General features: G+C 45.2%; 1 protein-coding gene across 1 annotated transcript; it reads right to left on the bottom strand.

The window, feature by feature from the left end:
- Positions 1 to 8,788: 8,788 nt before the first annotated feature.
- On the bottom strand, positions 8,789 to 21,079 carry LOC131902222 (zinc finger CCHC domain-containing protein 8). Its single transcript, XM_059253258.1, has 7 exons — positions 20,448 to 21,079; positions 19,856 to 19,998; positions 18,982 to 19,124; positions 16,681 to 16,799; positions 15,429 to 15,515; positions 14,961 to 15,078; positions 8,789 to 10,141 (listed from the first exon to the last, which is right to left on the bottom strand). The coding sequence occupies exons 1-7, from the start codon at positions 20,463 to 20,465 to the stop codon at positions 9,363 to 9,365; spliced, it is 1,407 nt and encodes a 468-aa protein (XP_059109241.1). The 5' UTR covers positions 20,466 to 21,079; the 3' UTR covers positions 8,789 to 9,362.
- Between the last annotated feature and the right edge of the window lie 20 nt (positions 21,080 to 21,099).

Raw genomic sequence — 21,099 nt, 5'->3', positions numbered from 1 at the left:
GCCTGGAACTGTCTATATAGACCAGGCTGGCCTTTAACGCACAGAGCTCCTCCTGGGATTAAAGGCATGAATCACCATGCCCAGCCTGAGCACACGTCTGTCATAGTGATGCTCTGCCCCACCATGGGTCTAAAATCAAGGCAGCTGAGGACTGTGAAGCGATGTGCCTAAATAAAGCCTATCTCAATCAAGTTGTCTGTGATGAGGATTTTATTAAAGTAATGAAAAGCCTGTGTGGATGAGATGGCTCTATCCGTAAGGGTGCCAGGTGCCAAGTTTGAGGTCCTGAGTTCAATCCCCAAGACTCACATGATAGGAGAGAACCTACTTCCACAAGTGTTTCACGACCTCCAGATAGATATGTGCCTTGGTATCTGTGGACACACACACACACACACACACACACACACACACACACACACACTACAATTAAAAAAACTTTAAAAAAGAGAAAAGAAGAGGAAAAAGGGAAGTCAAACTGATACAGTAAGACAGGGTCCTGCTACGTAGCCCTGGCTCGCATAGACGTCACAATCCTCCTGTCTCAGCCTTCTTAGAGCTGGGATTACAGGTGTGCGCCCCCAAGCCAGCTAGGTAACACATTCTTCTGCTACCTGCCTGCTAAACCTGTCCTGATTTCTTACTATCATGAGACCATTTTCAACCATCCTAGTATATCAGGGCTCATTAGTGCTCGGTGCGCAGGAGTAGAAGCTTTAGAATAACCTGGGCTCGGGCAGTGAGCAGAACTGGGGTTGTTTGAAAGGCCCCGGGCAGGCCAGGCACAGTCAGCATGGGGAGAGAAGGGAACTCCTTAGTCCGTGAGAAGTTTGCCTTGGGTCGGATCCCACAGCCTGTCTGGATCCAGTTTCATTTGTCATTCTCAGTTATGACTAATGCCCAAGCCGCTGCCGCGACTGAAATTGAGAACTCATTGTGTGATGAGGTCACCCTGCAGAGGAGTGGTGTCAGTTGAGAGCCCTGAGAGAGAGCTGGATAAAGGCTGCAGCCTTATCGTTGCCGTCCCTCCTTGGGTTACAAAATTCCAAATATAACCAGGTCATTGGCAGTTTTGTTTTAAAAACGCCTTTCCCATTGCTTCAGATGTATAACAGGACTGGAATTACACATACATAAATATGTTATATGTTAATATATTGGTCTTTTGAGAGACAGTCTCACTATGGCTATCCTGGAACTTGCTCTGTAGACCAGGCTGGCCCTGAACTCTCAGAGATCCACCTGCCTCTGCCTCTCCAGTGCTGGGATTAAAGGCAGGTTCTCGTCTACTGTGTGGGTCCTGAGGACCCAGGTTGTCAGGCTTGGTGGTAAGCACCTTTAACTACTGAGTCATCTCCCTGCCCCTCCCCCTTTCTTACATTGATTAATGAATTTATTTTTGAGACAGTCTCATGTACTCTAGGCTGACTGTAAAGTTGCTATGTAGCCGATGATGACCTTGTTCTTCTAATTCACTGACTCTGTACCTTGAGTGCTGGGATTACAGGTATACATCACCATGCTGATTTATAACGTGCTGGGGTTGGAACCCAGGGCTTTGTGCATGCTGGGCTAGCATTCTACCACCTGAGCTCCATTCCCAGACCTGAAAGGATTTTTACAGAATTACAAAATGTCATTCAGTTACCCAATAGAAAAAGTAAAAAAAAAAAAAAAAAAGAAAATTTATAGAAAAAAAACCAAAAACATGCAATAACATGTTAGTTGATCCAGGACCATATCCTAAGCATGCATTTCTTTTTTTTTTAATTTTTTTTTATGTGCATTGGTATTTTGTCTACATTCAGGTCTGTGTGAGGGTGTCCCCTGGAACTGGGGTTACAGACAGTTGTGATCTGCCTTGTGGGTACCGGGAATTGAACTCAGGTCCTCTGGAAGAGCAGCTAGTGCTCTTAACCACTGAGCCATCTCTCTAGCCCCACATATATTTAAGTCCCAAGGTGGGATTACAGGTGTCAACCAACAGGAAGCACTTTCCTTTACCCAAATCACTTCTTCCTAAACAGTCAGAAGTGATCTGCACTATGATAACAGAGGAACCTAAGAGACTGAGGGAGAAGGGGATTCTCCTAAATCCCGAAAACACAGGCTGTCTGAAGGCATTGTAATCTCAGAGAATTGAGTCATACCTTGGAAGCTACTTGGGCACTAAAAATGGTTACAACACTCTTGTTGGTTTTGTCTGCTCATGGCACTCTTTAAATTGCAAGACAGAAAAAAAAATTAAATGAGGGCCAGTGAAATGGTTCAGTGGGTAAAGCTGCTTGCTGCCAAAAATCACCCGAGTTCTATCCCCAGGACCCACATGGTTGGAGAGAACTGTCTCCCACAAGGTGTCTTCTGACTTTTATATGTGCACTGTGATATTTGCATGCACACACACATACACATCTCAGGTAAGAATGTAAAGTTTAGCTGGGCGGTGGTGGCGCACGCCTTTAATCCCAGCACTCGGGAGGCAGAGCCAGGCGGATCTCTGTGAGTTCGAGGCCAGCCTGGGCTACCAAGTAAGTTCCAAGAAAGGTGCAAAGCTACACAGACAAACCCTGTCTCGAAAAACCAAACAACAAAAAAAAAAATAATAAAATAAAATAAAAAAATAAAAAGAATGTAAAGTTAAAAAAAAAAAAAAAACAGGAAAAAAAAAATCAAAACATTTTAGGAAAGAACTTGAAAATGCAGTCGCCCAGGAGGGCATCTGCGGTTATGGGAATGCAGAGGGCCCTGAGACTCAAGCCTTCTGAGGAAAGCATCGGCAGCTCTTTCGGTTCCCGTCAGGGTGGTGCCTTCTTTCCCCTTTGCTCAAGATGAGAGCAGGCCTTGTTGTAGCAACAACCTGTGGGACTTCGCTTGACAAACAGATCCCCACCCCTGGTGAACGTCTGTCTTGAAGTGTTTGGTTATTACCTCACTGGCCCACACCTGGAGACCTGTCACAGCACCGACAAGTCCAAACAACCCCTCCTCCCTCTGTTCCACATTCTCATCCTGACACCCAAACACACAGAGCACATTTGAAAAGAGGGCTACCTCCAGGAAGCAACGTCATCCTATTCTTACACCCTCCTAGGTATGAATCCCTGTCTTTAAAAATAAGCTCCATTCTGGAGCTGGAGAGATGACTCAGTGGTTAAGAGCACTGACTACTCTTACAGAGGACCCGGGATCGATTCTTAGCACCCACATGGCAGCTCACAACTGTTGCAATTCCACTTCCAGGTGATCCAACACCCTCACACAGAGATATATTCAGGCAAAATACCAATGCATATAATAATACTAATGAAAACAAATAAATCAAAATAAATTCCATTCATTCTGAATTCTGCTTTAAAAATTAATCTACTTAGCCAGATGTGGTGGCACACACCTTTAATCCCAGCAGAGATTAAACTGGGAGGCAGAGGCAGGCAGATCTCTGAGGTCTGAGTTTGAGGCCAGCCTGGTCTACAGAGCAAGTTTCAGGACAGCCAGGGCTACACAGAGAAACCCTGTCTTGAAAAACTAAACAAACAACAACAACAAAAATTAATCTACTTTAAAGAATGGCTTGGGGGCTTGAGAAATGACTCAGTGGCTAAGAGCACATACTTCTCTTCCAGAGAACCTGAGTTAGATTCCAGAACTCTAGCTCCAGGGGGACCTGAGACCTCCACCCTCCTTGGGCACGTGCACAGACACACATACAGACGTATAATTAAAAATTAAAAAAAAAAAAAAAAAAAAGAGCCGGGCGGTGGTGGCACACGCCTTTCATCCCAGCACTCGGGAGGCAGAGCCAGGTGGATCTCTGTGAGTTCAAGGCCAGCCTGGGCTACCAAGTGAGTTCCAGGAAAGGCGCAAAGCTACACAGAGAAACCCTGTCTCGAAAAAAAACAAACAAAAAAAAAGAATGGTGTTGTGTGTGTGTGTGTGTGTGTGTGTGTGTGTGTGGGTGGTGGTGGTGGTGGTGGCGGCGGCGGCGGCGGCGGCGGCGGCGGCGGCGGCGGCGGCGGCGGCGGCGGCGGCGGCACACACCTTTAATCCCAGCACTAGCTAGGCCAAGGCAGGCGGATCTCTGTGAGTTCAAGGTCAGCCTGGCCTACCAAGCAAGTTCCAGGACAGCTAGGGCTGTTTCACAGAGAAACTCTGTCTCTGAGAAAAAAAAAAAAGTATGGCTTGAGGGGCCATTGGATGGATCAGCAAAGGCACCTGCTGACTTGAGTTCTGTCGTCAAGGCCCACAAGGGGGAAGGAGAGATAACTGACTCCCACAGGTTGTCCTCTGATTTCCACCCGCACACTGTGGCATGCACCTCCCTCAACCCCCATCACACATGTTGAAAAGTAAACGGGTTTGTTTGTTTGTTTTGAGACAGGGTTTCTCTGTGTAGCTTTCAAGCCTGTCCTGGAACTCGCTCTGTAGACCAGGCTGGCCTTGAACTCACAGAGATCCACCTGCCTTGGCCTAGCTAGTGCTGGGATTAAAGGTGTGCGCCACCACCGCCCGGCCGTATATATGATTTTAAACATTGCTTGGAAGCAGGTTTGGTGATGAACATCTTGAATCCCAGCACTTGGGATGCTCAGACAGGAGGAATGCAGTGGTTTTGAGGCCACCCAGGGCTATTCAGCAATGCCAGAGTAGCTTGGGCCATAGGAACTGATCTTATCTCAAAAAGGAAAACGAATAACGTTACTTAGATGAAGTCACTCCCCCCTGAAGAACCTTACTGGTCCTTCCACTTCAAAAACTGAAACACACAGCAAAGCAGTGAAGGGGTCTCAGCGCTCATCGTTTTCAAGGTCTTTAAAAACACCATCCTCGGGCTGGAGAGATGGCTCAGAGGTTAAGAGCACTGACTGCTCTTCCAAAGGTCCTGAGTTCAATTCCCAGCAACCACATGGTGGCTCACAACCATCTGTAATGAGATCTGGTGCCCTCTTCTGGCCTTCAGTCATATATGCTGTATATGTAATAAATAAATCTTTAAAAAAAAAAAAAAAGAGTTTAAAAAAAAAATAAAAAAAAAAATAAAAACACCATCCTCGGGCAGTGGTGGCATAAGCCTTTAATCCCAACACTCAGGAGGCAGAGGCGGACGGTTCTCTGAGTTCAAGGCCAGCCTGGTCTACAGAGCAAGTTCCAGGACAGTCAGGACTACACAGAGAAACTCTGTCTTGAAAACCAACACAATAACAACAAATAGTATCCTTCCCTGTAACTCCCTATATAGATCAGGCTGGTCTCAAATTCAGAGATCTGCCTGTTTCTGCCTCCTGATTTTGAAAAAAAAAAAAAATGGAGACAGGGTCATATCAGTTCAAGCTGTCCCAAACTTGCTAGGTTGACAAGGCAGGTATGTGCCACCACATCTGGATCTATCCCACATTAATTAATTAATTAATTTTGTTTTGTTTTTGAAGACAGGGTTTCTCTGTGTAGCTTTGGCTGTCCTGGAACTCGCTCTGTTGAGGCTCGCTTCAAACTCAAGAGATCCACCTGCCTCTGCCTGCTGAGTGCTGGGATTAAAGGTGTGCGCCACCACCACCTGGCTTTTCTTTTTTTTTCTTATATTTCTTTCTTCTCATATGATACATCCTGACCACAGTCTCCCCCGTCCGTCCCCCCCCCCCCATCCACTTTTCCTCCCTTGCCCTTCAGAAAATAATAGTCCTCGCAGGGATATCAACTGAACGTGGCATAACAAGATGCAATAAGACTAGACACAAACCTTCCTATCAAGTCTGGGCAAGGCAACCCAGGAGGAAAAGGGTCCCACGAGCAGGCAGAGGAGTCAGACATCCCCACTCCCACTGTCAGGAGTTCCACAAAAACACCATGCTAACAACCATAACATATACACAGAGGACCAGCGCAGACCCATGCAGGCTCTGTGGTTGGCACTTCAGTCTGTGAGCCCCTACGAGCTGTGCTTTGTTGATTCTGTGGGCTGTGTTCTCCTGGTGTCCTCTATCCCTCTGACTCATTTCATTTTTACTATTTTCTGAATATTTCTCTAATTTTTTTTTCTTTTTATTTATTGTGTGTGTGCAGGCACCATGATGTGCATGTGGGGGCCAGAGACCAACTTGGTTCTCTCTACCCACCACGTGGATCCTGGGGATTGAACTCAAGTTTTCAACATTGGTGGCAAATACCTTTATCCACTGAGCCATGTTGCTGGCCCTTCTTGTATCTCTCAGTGTGCATTCGGCCTGTAATATCCTTCTTCCTACGCTTTAAGGACTGTTTCAGGAGTTTTTTCTTGCTAATTGAAGCCAATGGTCTCCTCTAGCCTTCTGTGCTCTCCCACAGCCTTATACTGCTTTATGCTGAGACCCATGAATCACAGAAGCTCCTTCAAAGGAAAGGGTGATCTCTAGCATTCCTTTTTTTTTTTTAACTGTGTAGCTCAGGATTGTGGGTAGATTCTTCTGTCCTGCCAACCATCTCCCAAATAACCACACAGAGACTTCTTATTATAAAAGCTCAGCCCATAGCTTAGGCTTGTTTCTAACTAGCTCTTATAATTGAAATTAACCCATTTCTTTTCATTTATGTTCTTTTACATGACACGGCTACCTTTACTTTGTATTGCCCATGTGTCTGGCTGGTGATTCTCTGCATCTCTGCTCTTTCCCAGCATCCTCTGCGCCCTAAAAATCCTGCCTGGCTATTGACTGTTCAGGTTTTTATTAAACCAGTCCAAGTAACAAATCTTCACAGTGTATAAAGAGATTATTCCACAACACAGGATAGCCCACGACTTGCCTTCCTCAAGCCTCAATCTCCCGGTGCTGGGATTACAAGCAGGAAACTTCCCTCCTAGCTCAGTAAGTGTGCCCCAGTGGGCAGCTGTCAATTCTTTTCTTCCTGGTACTGGGGAATCAAACCTAAGGCCTCATTCATGTCAGGGAAGCTACTACTCAGCTAAAATTCCAGCCCTAATTGAAAAAAATAAAAAGAGCTAAGTTTCTGAGAAGCCAAAACTTTTGTAGAGTTTCTCACAGGGAAGCAAGGCAGTGGGTAAAAGCCCAGATTAGGGGCTGGAGAGATGGCTGAACTGTTAAAATTGCTGCTCTTGGAAAGGACCCAGGTTTGGTTCCCAATACCTACATCTGCCCATTAGCCCACAACCATCTGCATCCAACTCCCACTCCACAGGATCCAATGCCCTCTTCTGGGCTCCAAGGGCACCTGAACTCACACACGCACACATATACATATAATTAAATTAAAAAAAAAGAGCTTGGATACAGAGGCGAGAGATCTGAATTTATTTACAATTAGGTTGCTTACCATCTATGTCTTAGACATTTACTTAAAAAAAAAAAAAGACAATACCTACTCAATGAAGTGAAAATGCATAATCTATACCATAACAAGGCATTTATGTACTGGAAATAATTGTTGAGCTATCTCAATATTCAGAGGATACCAGTAATACAACAGTTAAAGAAACACAACTTTTTTTTGAGACAGGATCTCATGTAGCTCAAGCTAACTCAACTTGCAATGTAACCAGGGCTGGCCCTGATCCTCCAGCCTTCCTCCCAAGTGCTAAGTATTCTAGGCACAAGCCAGTACACAGGGCTAAACAGTTGCTTCTGATTTAGAAACCAGCTAAATCTTCGGTCAAGAGTCATGTCACTGGGGCTGGGGAAGCAGAGTAGTTGGTAGAGTGCTTGTCTAGCACACACACAGGGCTCTGGGTCGGAACCCCAGCAACTGGGAGTGGTGGTGCCCATCTTTAATCAGGAATTAGGAAGTGGGGGCAGGAAGATCAGAAAGTACGATGTCAGTCTCAGGCTGGTGAGCTGGCTCATCAGGTAAAGGTGCTTGTTGTCTAGCTTGATTAACAGATAAACAGTGGTGGGAAGAGAACATGGACCCCCACACACTGTCTTCTAATCTCCATATGCATGCCAAGGAATGACCACCCCCCCACCACAATAAGTAAATGTGTGTGTGTGTTTTTAAAGAATCATGTCCTCTTGCCTGTAATCCCAGCAGTAAGGTAGTTAGTAGCAGGGAGATTGTGAATAAGGCCAGCTTCGGCTATACAGCAAGATGCTACCTCAAAAGAAAAAAAAAAAAAAAAAGAGAGAGGGAGAGAGAGGGAAACACCTTTAATGTTGACAAGACCCCTTATCTTCTCTTTGCCTTCTTGACCTCCTTCCTTGTGGCAGGGCTGCTAGAGAGGCTAAGGTTCTCACATGTCACGTCACGTAAACCCCTGTGAAGAGTTCACGTAAAAATCGGATGACAAAACCAGCTTAAAGTACGTAACATTTTATTTCAGCATGGCCTCATTCGCCCTTTCTTGTGATCATCCTTCCCTTTACTGTATACAAACCAGTCAAGTGGACTATTCAGGTTCTCAGAAATGCAGACTAATCCAGAATGATTCCCTTTCTCGCCCCCTGTTGGCCTGGAAGCAGGGTAACATTGCATGAGTAATTCAAGGTCTCCAAGTGTTCCTGAGCTTGACCAAGCAGAGACTAACGGAGAACCAGCTTGCACAGTGAACAGTCACACTCGGTTTGTGTCTAACTATTACCTTACAGCTCGAATGCACAGTATTATCTTGTACAAAGGCTAAATGACCTTCACTTTTCCCCAAAATATTAAACCATTTTATTATATGTTTATAGGCTGGAATCCAAACATGCAGTTTCTTTGCAACCACATCATTTTCACCCCAGTTTCAAAGAACAATTTAACTGTGAGTCACATCTACCCAGTCTTGGTTCACGTGTAAGAAAACTAATTTATTAAACCTCTGTACACAAAGGTAAGCACACCTTTATTGGATTTGAATAATTAAATTACAAAAAGTAAGAGTGATATTAAAATTCATGCATGAAAATCTTACAAAAATACCCCAAGCAGGATAAAGCTGCTCATCCCTGATTTTTCTCATTTGGTTGTTGGAATTGAAATGTGAATTTAAAATTGTTAGATTTCTTTTAAAAAGTGATATATTAAGCTTATATATACAGAATAGCAAAATGTAGAAAGGGAAAACAATTTACAAAAGACATTTAAAAACAACAAAAAAACAAAAAAACCTTCACTCTTGACAGATACTCACAATCCAAAAATAGTATAACCCGAACCAACCACATCTGAACCAGCTCATGCACACACCTCCTTGGCCATTGTCGTCAGTGAGGAAAAAGCGCAAACTCACACGCCCAGTCTTTCATTTTGTCAAACAGGCTGGAGCTGAGATCACAAACTGTGGGCAGATTCTGAAAGGTGGGGAGGACAAGGGGGAAGCGACTTCGCCTGCCATCTAAGTCCGCTAGAACAACGCAGAGCTACAGATCATCGTGCGGCCGGCGCTGCTCACGCGTTCACTCAGAAGCCTTTTTGTTTTTCTGCAGATTTCGGGGCGAATTCTTTAACAGGTTTCTTATCCTGAGGTACATCCCAGTGGACTCAGCCATGTTCTCAAATTCGAAGGGTGTTATTCCAGTGGCAAACTTGCTCATGTCAGGTACCAGGCTGTGGATTTTGGAGGCTGTTGAGGGCCGGGTGTCCTGATGAAGGAGCTTCTGGCTGCCTCCATTCCTCATGTCACAGTTCGACACCCTGCCATTGTCAACAAGAGCCTCTTCGGGGTCCCCCTCTGCAGCTTCCTCCTCTTCTTTCTGAGAGAACACTGCTGCCCCTGCTGCTGGGCTGGAGGGAGACTCAGGCCCCGTTGTCTCTGCGGAAGTGGTTGGGCCCTGGGGCTCAGCCAGCACTGGCTTTTCCAGGGCCTTTCCTTCTGGGACAGAGAGGTCAAACTCATTTGGACAAGGGGAGGAGGCTACTGAATTCCCAGTTAAAGGTGTGTCCACAGGCACATCAGAGTCGCTGTTGCCTCCCTCGGCCTGCTGGAGAGCTGCCCAGATCTGCCTCTGCTGTTCTTCCAGCTCCTCCAGTGTCAGGGCGTCCTCGTCCATGGCTGCAGCCGTGGGTCGGGGCTGGGGTGAGTCACTGGGAGTCAGTGGTGGGGTGCCCTTCGGGAGTGGAGGAGTGAAGAGAGGTGGAGGTGTTCCCTGTGGCAGTGGAGGAGGTGTGCCAGGAGGCAAGGGTGGTTGAAACTGAAAGGCTTTGCTGCTCTGAGAACCAGGTGGAACCTCCACATCTGAAATGGGAAGATGCATTTCATACAAATGTATTATTTGAACTTGGGGTACCTAGAGATAGAATGGCCCCAACAACTGTCTTTGAGAAAGCAGAGAAGGATAAGACACGGTGGCACTTGCTGTAAATGCCAGCACTCACACAGCCAGCCTGGACTACAGTCTCGAAACCAGGAGAAGGGAAAACGGTGACTTTCAGATGCCAGGACCATGCCTGGATGTCTCAAGTCCTGACCAAGTCCTGAGGGAGGCACGTCAGGGCAGGGCGAGTGAGTGCTCTGGATTTTGGTGCTAAGGAATGTGACTCAGACCTTGGGAGAGCAACCCCTGTGTGTGTACACACACACACACACACACACACACACACACACACACACACACACACAGTTTCAGACGGAGGACACATGAGACATGGAGATAGGAGGAGTTCCCAGGAGGGTGCTGTCCCTGAGTGGGGAAGGCTGCAGAAGAGAAGAGGAAGTCTCCCAGAGGGAAGCCTGCTGCTAACTGCAGTCTTCTCTTCTGCCCTAACCTCAGACACCAGGCTCCCTCAAGTCCACCCTTCCCTCTACCGCATCGCTCACCACCTTATTCCAGATCCACTGACACTTGTCAGAAATAGTCAACCACCCTCACCTCTGGATTCATCTTCCTTAGTCTATCCTCCAAGTCAGCTGGACGTCTATTTCTAAAACACCCCTCGATCTTAGGAACATTCCACGTCAATGAAACCCTTGAGTGCCATCCTTTCCCTACAGAATGAAGCCCAACACTGCTCCAGGCTTAGAAGTCTTTTCATGACCAGGAATTTCTCACAGCCTGGCCTGATGATGGTGCAGGCCTCTAATCCGGCTGAGGCGGCTGAGGCAGAAGGACTGCCATGTTCAAGTCCAGCCTGGACAGCTTACTGTGGCCCTGCTTCAGAACAGAAAGCAGGAGCAGCCCAGGATACAGCTCCGAGGCAGAGCACTTGCTCGGCGTGTGCGACAGAGCTTGTTTGCTTCTCCTTAGTTAGCGCTATATTGTCCAGCTGCCTCTCTGCTGCTGGACCAGTCCTACAGTCCACGCTTGTGTGTGTGTGTGTGTGTGTGTGTGTGTCTCCTACCACCTCAAATGCCTGACCTGCCTTCCTTGATTTCCTGCTCAGTCCTTGACTTCACTCCTCAATACAATTCTAAGTTGCTATCATTATGGTCTGTAATCAGCTCTGTGGCACCTATATCACACTGTTGTTCTTTACCTATCATTCATTATATATCATGTTTTCAAATACAGTGACAGTCTGCAATCCCTAAGTGACAGAGTAGTGACTAGGGTAATAGTGGAACTAAAAAAATATATAGTATTATCATCTTTTGATTTTCCTTTTTTGAGACAGGGTCTCACTATATAGTCCAGGCTGGACTGGAACTTGCTATAGACCAAGCTAGCCTTGAACACATTAGAGATCCTCCTGCCTCTGCCTCCCAGTACTGGGATAAAAGCTATGTTACCATGCCTGACTAAAAATTCAGTACTTTTTGATAGAATATTTTTATAGCTAGACTGGCCTGGAACTTGAGATTCTTTTGTCTCCACATCTGGAATGCAGGAGTTAAGGTATGTGCCACCACACTTGGTTTTATTTGGTTCTAAGGAATGAAACCCAAGGCTTCATGTATCCTAGGCAAGCACTCTACTCAATGAGCTACATATCCAGTCCTTCATTTGCTTTTAAGGATAAATTATATTAAAAACTAAAAAGATTTGCCAGGCATAGTGGTGCACGCCTTTAGTCCCAGCACTTGGGAGGCAGAGGCAGTTGGATCGATGTGAGTTCGAGGCCAGCCTGGTCTACAGAGTGAGCTCTAGGACAGGCACCAAAACTACACAGAGAAACCCTGTCTCGAAAAAACAAAAAGATGAGTGCCAAGCCTGATGACCTGATCACAATCCCTAGATCACACCTGGTAGAAGGACTAAAGCAAGCTGTCCTCCACGTAAGGGTGGTGATGGCACATGTGCGGACATGCACATATAAGTATACATAATAAAATAAACGAATATTAGAGAATTAAGCGGGGACACGAGACAACATCCATAAGAAGTTTCATTTGAATAAACTATCACACTAACACACACTAATATAATTGTCCACAGGTTTGTGACACAGCCTTACTTATTACATACTCTACAACTGGCCTGGCTCAGTGAGTTACCTGTTCCTTCTCAAAGAAGAAGCTGGGAATGATGGGGTGCCTCAGTGACTCACGAGTGTGTACCTGCCACAAATGTGGGGCTACTGGCCTAGGCATTTAAGCCAGCCAAGCTGAGTCACCACCAGGCTTATCATTTTATTACATTTATTTATTTACTGGGTGGGGGAATGACAACACTTCATGTCTTGGCTTGTGCATGGAGGTCAGAGGACAACTTGTACGAGCCAATTCACTCCTTCTACCACATTTCTGAGGATTTACCTCAGGTCACCAGGCTTGGTGGCAAGGTCCTTTACCTACTGAGCCATTTTGCTGTCCCCAAACTAAAGTCTTTAACCTAATCATAGGGGGTAATCATAAGAGAGCCTGCCCTGTATGATTTTCCACTAGGTACCTCTAATACCTGGCCCTGAGCATCAGTCACTCGATGCTCGTCATTGTTATTCAGAGTCTGGGGGGCAGGTAACTTAGTACCAAGTGAAAGGACTGGGAGGTGACAACAGATTCACAGGACTCCAGAAGATACCCAGAGAGGCTTGGTCTGGTCAGGATGTGGCTTCAGGTCAAGGGCTTCAGTGTCTGCAGCCATTTTCCTGTTTTGTGGTTGGGCACGAGGGTTCCTGTCACGTGACCTTTTGTACATGCTAAGATGATCTTTAAAAATTCATGGGGCTGGAGAGATGGGTCAGTAACAGCTAAGAGCACTGGGTGCTCTCCCAGAGGAGCCAGCATAATTTCCAGCACCCACATGGTGGCTCCCAACCACCTGTAACTCCAGTTCCTGGGAACAAACTCAGGTCATCAGGCTTGGCAGCAAGAGCCTGTACCCACCGAACCACCCCACCAGCAGCTCCCTCTTTGTTTTTAAACACTGCCTCTCCACTGGAGGGAAAAAAAAAAAAAAAAAAAGGAAGCCAGGGCAGTGGTGGTGCACATCTTTAATCCTAGGATTAGGGAGGCAGAGGCAGGTGGATCTCTGAGAGTTCATGGCCAGCCTGGTCTACAGAGCAATTTCCAGGACAACTGGCTACACAGAGAAACCCTATCTTGAAAAACCAAAAAAAAAAAAAAAAAAAAAAAAAAAAAAAAAAGGCTGGCTATGTAGACCAGGCCCTGAACTTGTGAAGCCCTCTTGCCTATGTCTCTTAAGTGCTAGGATTATAGGAATCTACCATCACATCCAGCTTGTTTCAAATTTTCATGGGTCTCTTGCAAAGGCTGTTAAGAGTTTTGTTCCCTATTAACTCTATGACTAGAGAGCCAGGTGTAGTGGATCATTCCTGGAATCCCAGGACTTGGAAGGCTAACACAGGAGGATGGTGGGAACTTTAAGATCAGCTTGGGCTAGCTACATAGTAAGTTTGAAGCTAGTCTGAGCTACAGGAGCTCCTATCTCAAAAACAACCAACCCAAAGATTAAGGCTTGGGGAGGGCAGTCAGACTGGACACTGAAGTAAGGCTGCAAAAGCTAGAAGGCCAGGATCTGAAACCTGCTGGCACGGTGCTCAGGAGCTGTGCTGAGATGATGATACCATATGAAATGATCTGGCAGCTTAATTGGTTATCTTTTGGGGACAGGATCTTCTAATGTAGACCAGGCTAGACTTGAACCCACAATTCTCCTGCCTGTTTCCCAAGGACTACAGGACACCAAGCCTAACAGATTATGAATTTCTGTAAAGTAATTAATTTTGGACTTCAATTCCTTTGAATGTCAAGGGAATTTAGTCCAAGTTTAAATTTTCCCTGGGAATTTGAAAATGGAGAGTGTTCACATTCAAGTTTGGAATAAAGTACACTATCTGTACCTCATTCAAAGATTTTTCCTTCAGTGCTGGTGTTCAAACCCAGGGCCTCACATAAGCTAAGTATGCACACCACCAGTTCTACCAATGACCACAGTATTTTTTATGCATCTTCTCGTCATGTTGCCATTTTACCCCATTTCAGAACACCTGTCTTGCTATATAGGACAAAACTAGCCAGGCCTACTCTGGAGTGGAAAACAACTGTTAACCTTGGGTCCAGAAGAGCCTGAGTTTATCTAATTAACCATGACTCAGGCAAACACAAATGAGCAGTGGTTGGGGCTGGGTCGGAGGAGCTCCTAAAGGTGGAAACTGGGTTTTCCTGTCAGCATCACCATGATCCTGGTTAAGCACAGGTTCCATGGGAAGGATGGAGAAGGGAAGGCACAAGGCCGAGCAAGGGATCATGTCAGAGGCAAGGATTTGCCCTGTTTTGAGTTTTTAGGAGCACACGGTCCCTGGGAGACAACTAACTTATAGGACCAATATACCTACAAAGGTAACTGCCCAGTGGCTCAACTCTTCTGGAAGCTGGAGCTGCCGGAGGTGTGCATGCCCTTTCGCTTTTTCCAGAGTGAAGTCCCATATGAGGAGCCTGACTAGCTGTGGCACTGTGGGGACCTGACCCTGCCAACTTCAGGGACTTGGCTAGATGGTCCCTCTGGCTCTCACATCAAGTGTGGTTTCCAATTCAGGTTTACCAGCACCAATATCAATGCTCTGACGTAAGGGGGGTGGAGCTTTGCTCCGCTTACAGACCCACGAGCATACAGACTGACCTTGCCTTCTTAAGAAATCAAACCCAGAAAATGTACCTGAGTCAAGCTCCATGTCAGCAGGGGATGCTGCTGCGCTCCCTTCCTTCCTCTGCTTCTTTGGACTGTTAGGGCTGGACTGAGACGAAGACCGCTTGCTGCCAGACTTCATGCTTGGCTAATGGAGTAACCAAGGGGAACACAAGTCACACAAGGCAGACAGAGAACCTCTAACCCATACCTACACCAGTCTCCACCCAAGCAATTGCTGAAAGGGCTCCTATTCAGCAGCCTCTTTATTAATCAGATACCAGTGTTTACAATATAAACCAAAAAGAACAGTAAGATACTAATGAACCATAAAATCTCATGGCCACAAACGTTTACCAACTACACCCTTCAAATCTATATCCCGAGGCTAGGAATGTAATTCAGTGGTAGAGTGCTTGCCTAGCACATCTGAGGTCCTAGGTTTAATTCCCAGTATCACACACACACACACACACACACACACACAAATCTGTTTACCGACTGGATGTTAGAAGTAAGGTAACTGGCGAACACATCCTTCTGTTGACATGCCTGCATTGGTATGGAACCAAACATTCTCCACTCCTAATGTGGAAAAAACAGGATGAATGGATTTGGAAAACATCATCTTTTAGAGATTTTGCTCCTAGCACTCAAGAGGATGAGGCTAAGGGTCACTGCAAATCCCATGCCAGATTGGGCCACACAGCGACTTCAAGGTTTTTCAGGGTTACTGTGAGATTCCATCTCAACAACCTCCCCCCGACAAAAGCCCTAAAACAGAAATGTCAAATGAAATCCATTACTTTGCATGCAAACTAGAAAATAATAATAAAAACTGTAAAACTAGACTAGATGGCACACTCTTGGATCCCAGGACATGGAAGAGGCAGAAGGAACATCACTACATCATTCAACATCTCAAACAAGACAGGTGGCAAAAAAATCCTAGTAATCAGCAGGCAGAGGCAGGTGGTTATTTGTGAGTTCAAGGCCAGCCTGGTCTACAGAGTGAGTTCCAAGACAGCCAGGACTACACAGAAAAGCCCTGTCTCACAGATCCACCTTCCTCTACCTGTCAACGTGCTAGGATTAAAGGCATGTCACACCATACAACACCACACTGCCAAAGTCCTCTTCTGAGGTGTAGACTCCAGTTGAGCTTGTTGCAGAGTTAGGATTATAGAGCCTAACAACCGACTTTTGCTCCTTTGCTTAGATATAATGTCAGAAAATCCCACAACTTTCACATATACAGTTTTACACTTCATAATCTAATTAGTAAGAGGATCCAAGGTTGGGATTAGCTCAGTGACAGTGTGGTACTAGCACATAAGAGGTTCTGAGTTCAATTTCCAGTACTGAAAAATGTAAGTTAGAAAGCTCCGCATAGGATCTGGGAGAATTAGTGCATAAGGAGTTGCAGCACAAGCCAGATAACCTGAGTCTGGCTCCCCAGACTGTCCATCAGAGCCAGATGCATGCACATCTGTAATCCTAGCATCTGGGAGTGGAGGAAGGACGATCAGGCTGGCCTGCAACATGAGACCTGTCTAACAAATTCAAACACATCAGTAAACTTCACTTTCCCTCCACTTCTCAAGTGTTATAAGTACACATGCGCGCCATCAGGTCTAGCTACGAATTCACTCGTTTCTTCAGTAACAAACTGCTACATACATTAGTATTTTGGAAAATCTTTAATATAACTATCACATTTCAGAAGAAAAATTTTAAAATGTATACTTACATCTGGAATACCTCTGGGAGTAGATATATTAAAACCTGGATAGTTTACCAATTTTGAGAGATCATAAGTGACATTTTTATTTTGTATCTCTCCAGTTTCTGTTTCCCCATCAGCATCATCTATTAGAGAGTAGAGAAAAGGTCAACAAGGCTAGACACTAAACATGTCCTGCCTCCCCGCCCCCAACATCAAACCACACAAGGAAAGTGCTGAGATACTGTATCAGAATTAGTCTACAAATGATTATCATTGTCCTGAACCATTACAACTTTTTTTTTTTTTTTTTTTAAAGATTTATTTATTATTTACTATGTATACAGCATGTATGACTGCAGGCCAGAAGAGGGCACCAGGTCTCATTATAGATGGTTGTGAGCCACCATGTGGTTGCTGGGAATTGAACTCAGGACCTCCGGAAGAGCAGTCAGTGCTCTTAACCTCTGAGCCATCTCTCCAGGCCCCCATTACAACTTTTAAATAGGCTCCAAGCATGGCAACCTGTGATCCCAACATTTAGAAGGCTGAGGAAGGAGTTCAAGGCCAGCTTTAACTCACAGCAAGTTCCAGGACAGCCTAGGATACAGATTATGTCTCAAAAAATAAAAAAGATTTAGCCAGGTGGTGGTGGCACTTTTTTTTTTTTTTTTTTTTTTGAGACAGAGTTTCTCTGTGTAGCTTTGTGCCTTTCCTGGAACTCACTTGGTAGCCTAGGCCGGCCTTGAACTCACAGAGATCCGCCTGGCTCTGCCTCCCGAGTGCTGGGATTAAAGGCGTGCACCACCACCGCCCCGGGGCTGGTGGCACATGCTTTTAATCCCAGCACTTGGAAGCCAGAGACAGGTGAGTTCCAGGCCAGTCCTGTCTATGGAGCAAGTTCCAGGACAGCCAAGGCTACACAGAGAAACCCTGTCTTGAAAAACCAAAAACAAACAAAACAAAACAAAAATGCAATCAGATCCTGTGTCTAAAAAACAAAACAAAATTCTTAAAACATTTGTGCCATGGTGGGTGTGTGGAAATCAGTGAAATTTGTTAAGTTAGGTCTCTCCTTCTATCATGTGGATCCTGAGGAGCAAACTCAGGTCATCAGGCATGGCAGGAAGTGCCTGTTCCCACTGATCCATCTCTCTGGCCCCTCTGCTATAAGGCAGGGTCTGCCTCTCATGCTATTTCGCCAAGGAGCTACACCCAGTCAATTCCCTTTGTCTTTCCTCCCACATCACTGCAGAAGTGCAACATACCTCTTGCCATTGCTAAGAAATGCTAAGAAAGCTAAAAGCTTCTCAGGACTACCTGCAGGCTTCCCACTCTGGCTTCAGAGAACACAGACCAAGCCTAAATAACGATCTGATATTCCTTCTTTTTCAAAACAGGGTTTCTCTGTGTAGCCCAGGCTGGCCTCGAACTCACAGAGACCAGCCTCCCAAGTTCTGAGATTAAAGGCATGTGCCACCACACCCGGCCTTTCTTCCTTTTTTTTTTTTTTTTTTTTTTTTTGTTAAGACAAGACAGGGTATTGCTATGCAGCTCAGGCAGGTTGCCTCAAACTATCAATCCTCCTGCCTCAGCCTCCTGAGTGCTAGGATAACAAATGTGCACTTCATATCCAGCTAAACCACCTGATAATTTTGTATGATCATTGAAGTTTTAGTTCCTTCCTTGGAAAACAGGAAATGTCATCATGTTTTCAGCTACCCCAGGACACATTAAACAGGCTTGGCATGCCTGTTACTTTGCTGTGAATCTTTTTTTTTTTTTTTTCCCTGAGACAGGGTTTCTCTGTGTAGCTTTGCACCTTTCCTGGAACTCACTTTGTAGACCAGGCTGGCCTCGAACTCAGAGAGATCCGCCTGGCTCTGCCTCCCGAGTGCTGGGATTAAAGGCGTGCACCACCAGTGCCCGGCGAATCTTTTTTTTTAAGACAGGATTTTGCTAAGGAGACCAGGCTGGCTTCAAACTCACTGAGATCTGCCTGCCTCTGCCTCCCAAATGCTGGCTTAAAGGCTTGGCTAATAATCTTAATTTAAAAAGGGGTGAGTGGGGGCTGGAGAGATGGCTCAGCGGTTAAGAGCACTGGCTGCTCTTCCAGAAATCCTGAGTTCAATTCCCAGCACCCACATGGTGGCTCACAACTATCTACAATGGGATCAGACACCCTCCTCTCTCTGAGGTTCTCTTCTCTCATGCAGGCACTAAACCCAAGTAGAGCACTCATATACATAAATGAATAAATCTTAAAAAAAAAAAAAGGTGGGGTGAGTGGGGACCGTAAACTGACTTCTCTTTCCTAACATACTGTACCATTTCCATCATAGAGTGCGAGCCCTGAGTTCTCCAGTTCAGCCTCCTTGAGCCAGCCTGGAGGGTAGCCCAGCTGGCGCATCCGGTAGATGAAGGGGGGAAGACTCTTGTCCGTCACACCCAGTGCATCCTGAAGTTCCTCACTAAGCAAAACAGAGGAGGAAAGATGATGAATTCAGATTTGCACAAAACCACTATTTTGGCATCTTTCTTTTTTTAAAGTATTATTATCATTTTTTCTCATGTGTGTGTTTGTGCCTGTATGTGTGCCTGCGCAACATGTATCCTCCTGGTGCCCATGAAGGGCAGAAGAGAATGTCAGATCCCCGGGCACTGGAATTACAGATAGGGTTCTGAGCCATCCTGTGAGTGCTAGGAATCAAACCTGGGTCCTCAGGAAGAACAGTCAGTGCTCTGAACCTCCAAGCCGTCTCTCCAGACCTGTATTATTCTTAAGGGCTCTTACTCTGTAGCCAGGCTCACTTAGAATTTAAGGGGATTGTCCTTCTTCAGCCACCCAAGTTCTGGGATCACAGGCATGAGCCGCCATGCCTGGCTAAAACATTTCTGCCCTGTACTTTATTGTATGAAGTATGATACATACCAAGCACACAGTAAGCCTTTGATAAGTGGGTTTGAATGAATGGATGCATTCTGTACAGACTTGTTATAGCCTGCTTACATTCTTTTCTATTTGTTTTTCGTTATTCGAGACAGGGTTTCTCTGTGTAGACCAGGCCGGCCTCGAACTCACAGATCTGCACACCACCACCTGGCTCGCTCTTACATGCTTGTAATCCCCACAAGAGACAAAGAATGCTCTAAATACTAAGAAAATAAAAAGTGACACCACACGGTGAAACAACAGTGGTACCTGATAACTCCTGGCTTGAATCGTCCAAATCTCTCCTCTACTTCTTCTGCATGGTATCGCTGCTGAAAACTCTGACTGTTTGCCTCACCACAGGCATCCATGTACTCTTTTCTCTTCTCACTTATCCGAGCAGCATTCCGAGGCTAAGTCATAATAATGTTCGAAAAGAATGGTATCGAGTAATTTAGAAATATCTCAGAAATTTACTGAGAATACTCATCACTTTTTAAAAGGTAAAGCATAGACTGCTCTAGTTTTAATGTAGATTAGATGCATAAAAGTGGGCAGACACTTTTGAAAATCAAACAAGAACAGTCACTTTAACTACTTATTATTTTAGTGTTATTAGAACCCAAAATTAACTTTTTAAAATAAACTGTCTAAAATTAACTCATACTTCATTCACCTCAAAATAGAGTATTCTGTTACTTTCTTTAAAAAATTCAGTGTCTTAAATATAAACATGAATTTGAAAAGATTAAAGTACAAATGAGTGTAGCACAGGAAGTTCATGCACATTACCCAGAGCCACCCATGCACAAAACATCCACCAGCTCTTGTTCAAAGACACTCTGCTTAGAGAGAGATTTACCATTGGACACTCCTTCATCTGATGCTCTTCAGAACCACAATTGAAACAGTGAGGCTTTGGTCTATTAGGTCAGAACACAAAACAAAACAGAAATCCAAGGGTTTTCATAATGTCAATGGAAATAGAAAAGCAAATCAATACATTCTAGATGACAGCAGAGTGCCAGAGACAGCAGAAGGCGAGGCGCACTGTATCTGCAATTGTTGAGCACAGCAATGTGTCTTGTACTCAGTTACATAAACAGCACTGTATAGTCTTTTAACCAAGAACCAGCCTGTTCCAGATTGGTATGTTACCTCTCAACTTTTTTCAGTGGTTACTAATGGAAGAACCAAAGCAAACAGAGCATCAGGTTTCCTTCAGGTAACACGGGAAGAAGGCGGATGGTTCTAAGACCGTAACTACACTGACAATAATAACGACTTGTTTCCACCCTCCAGGCACTGGGCCTGAATTCCAAGAAATGGATGATCAATTTAAACAGTTAACACATATCTCCTGATATCAGGATTCTAGCTCATGTGTAATGTATATCAAGCCAGCGATAAAGAATATTAACTTTTAAGAGGTGATAAAGAGTTTATGGTTCTGGTATTGGAAAACAAAGAGTAAAACAAGACAACGCCCCACACAAACCTTTTTGCCTTTACTT

Source organism: Peromyscus eremicus, unplaced genomic scaffold, assembly GCF_949786415.1.
Source record: "Peromyscus eremicus unplaced genomic scaffold, PerEre_H2_v1 PerEre#2#unplaced_4051, whole genome shotgun sequence".
In the NCBI taxonomy this organism is placed as follows: Eukaryota; Metazoa; Chordata; class Mammalia; order Rodentia; family Cricetidae; genus Peromyscus; species Peromyscus eremicus.
The sequence above is the reverse complement of the archived record's forward strand: the minus strand, read 5'-3'. Positions and strand labels throughout refer to the sequence as shown.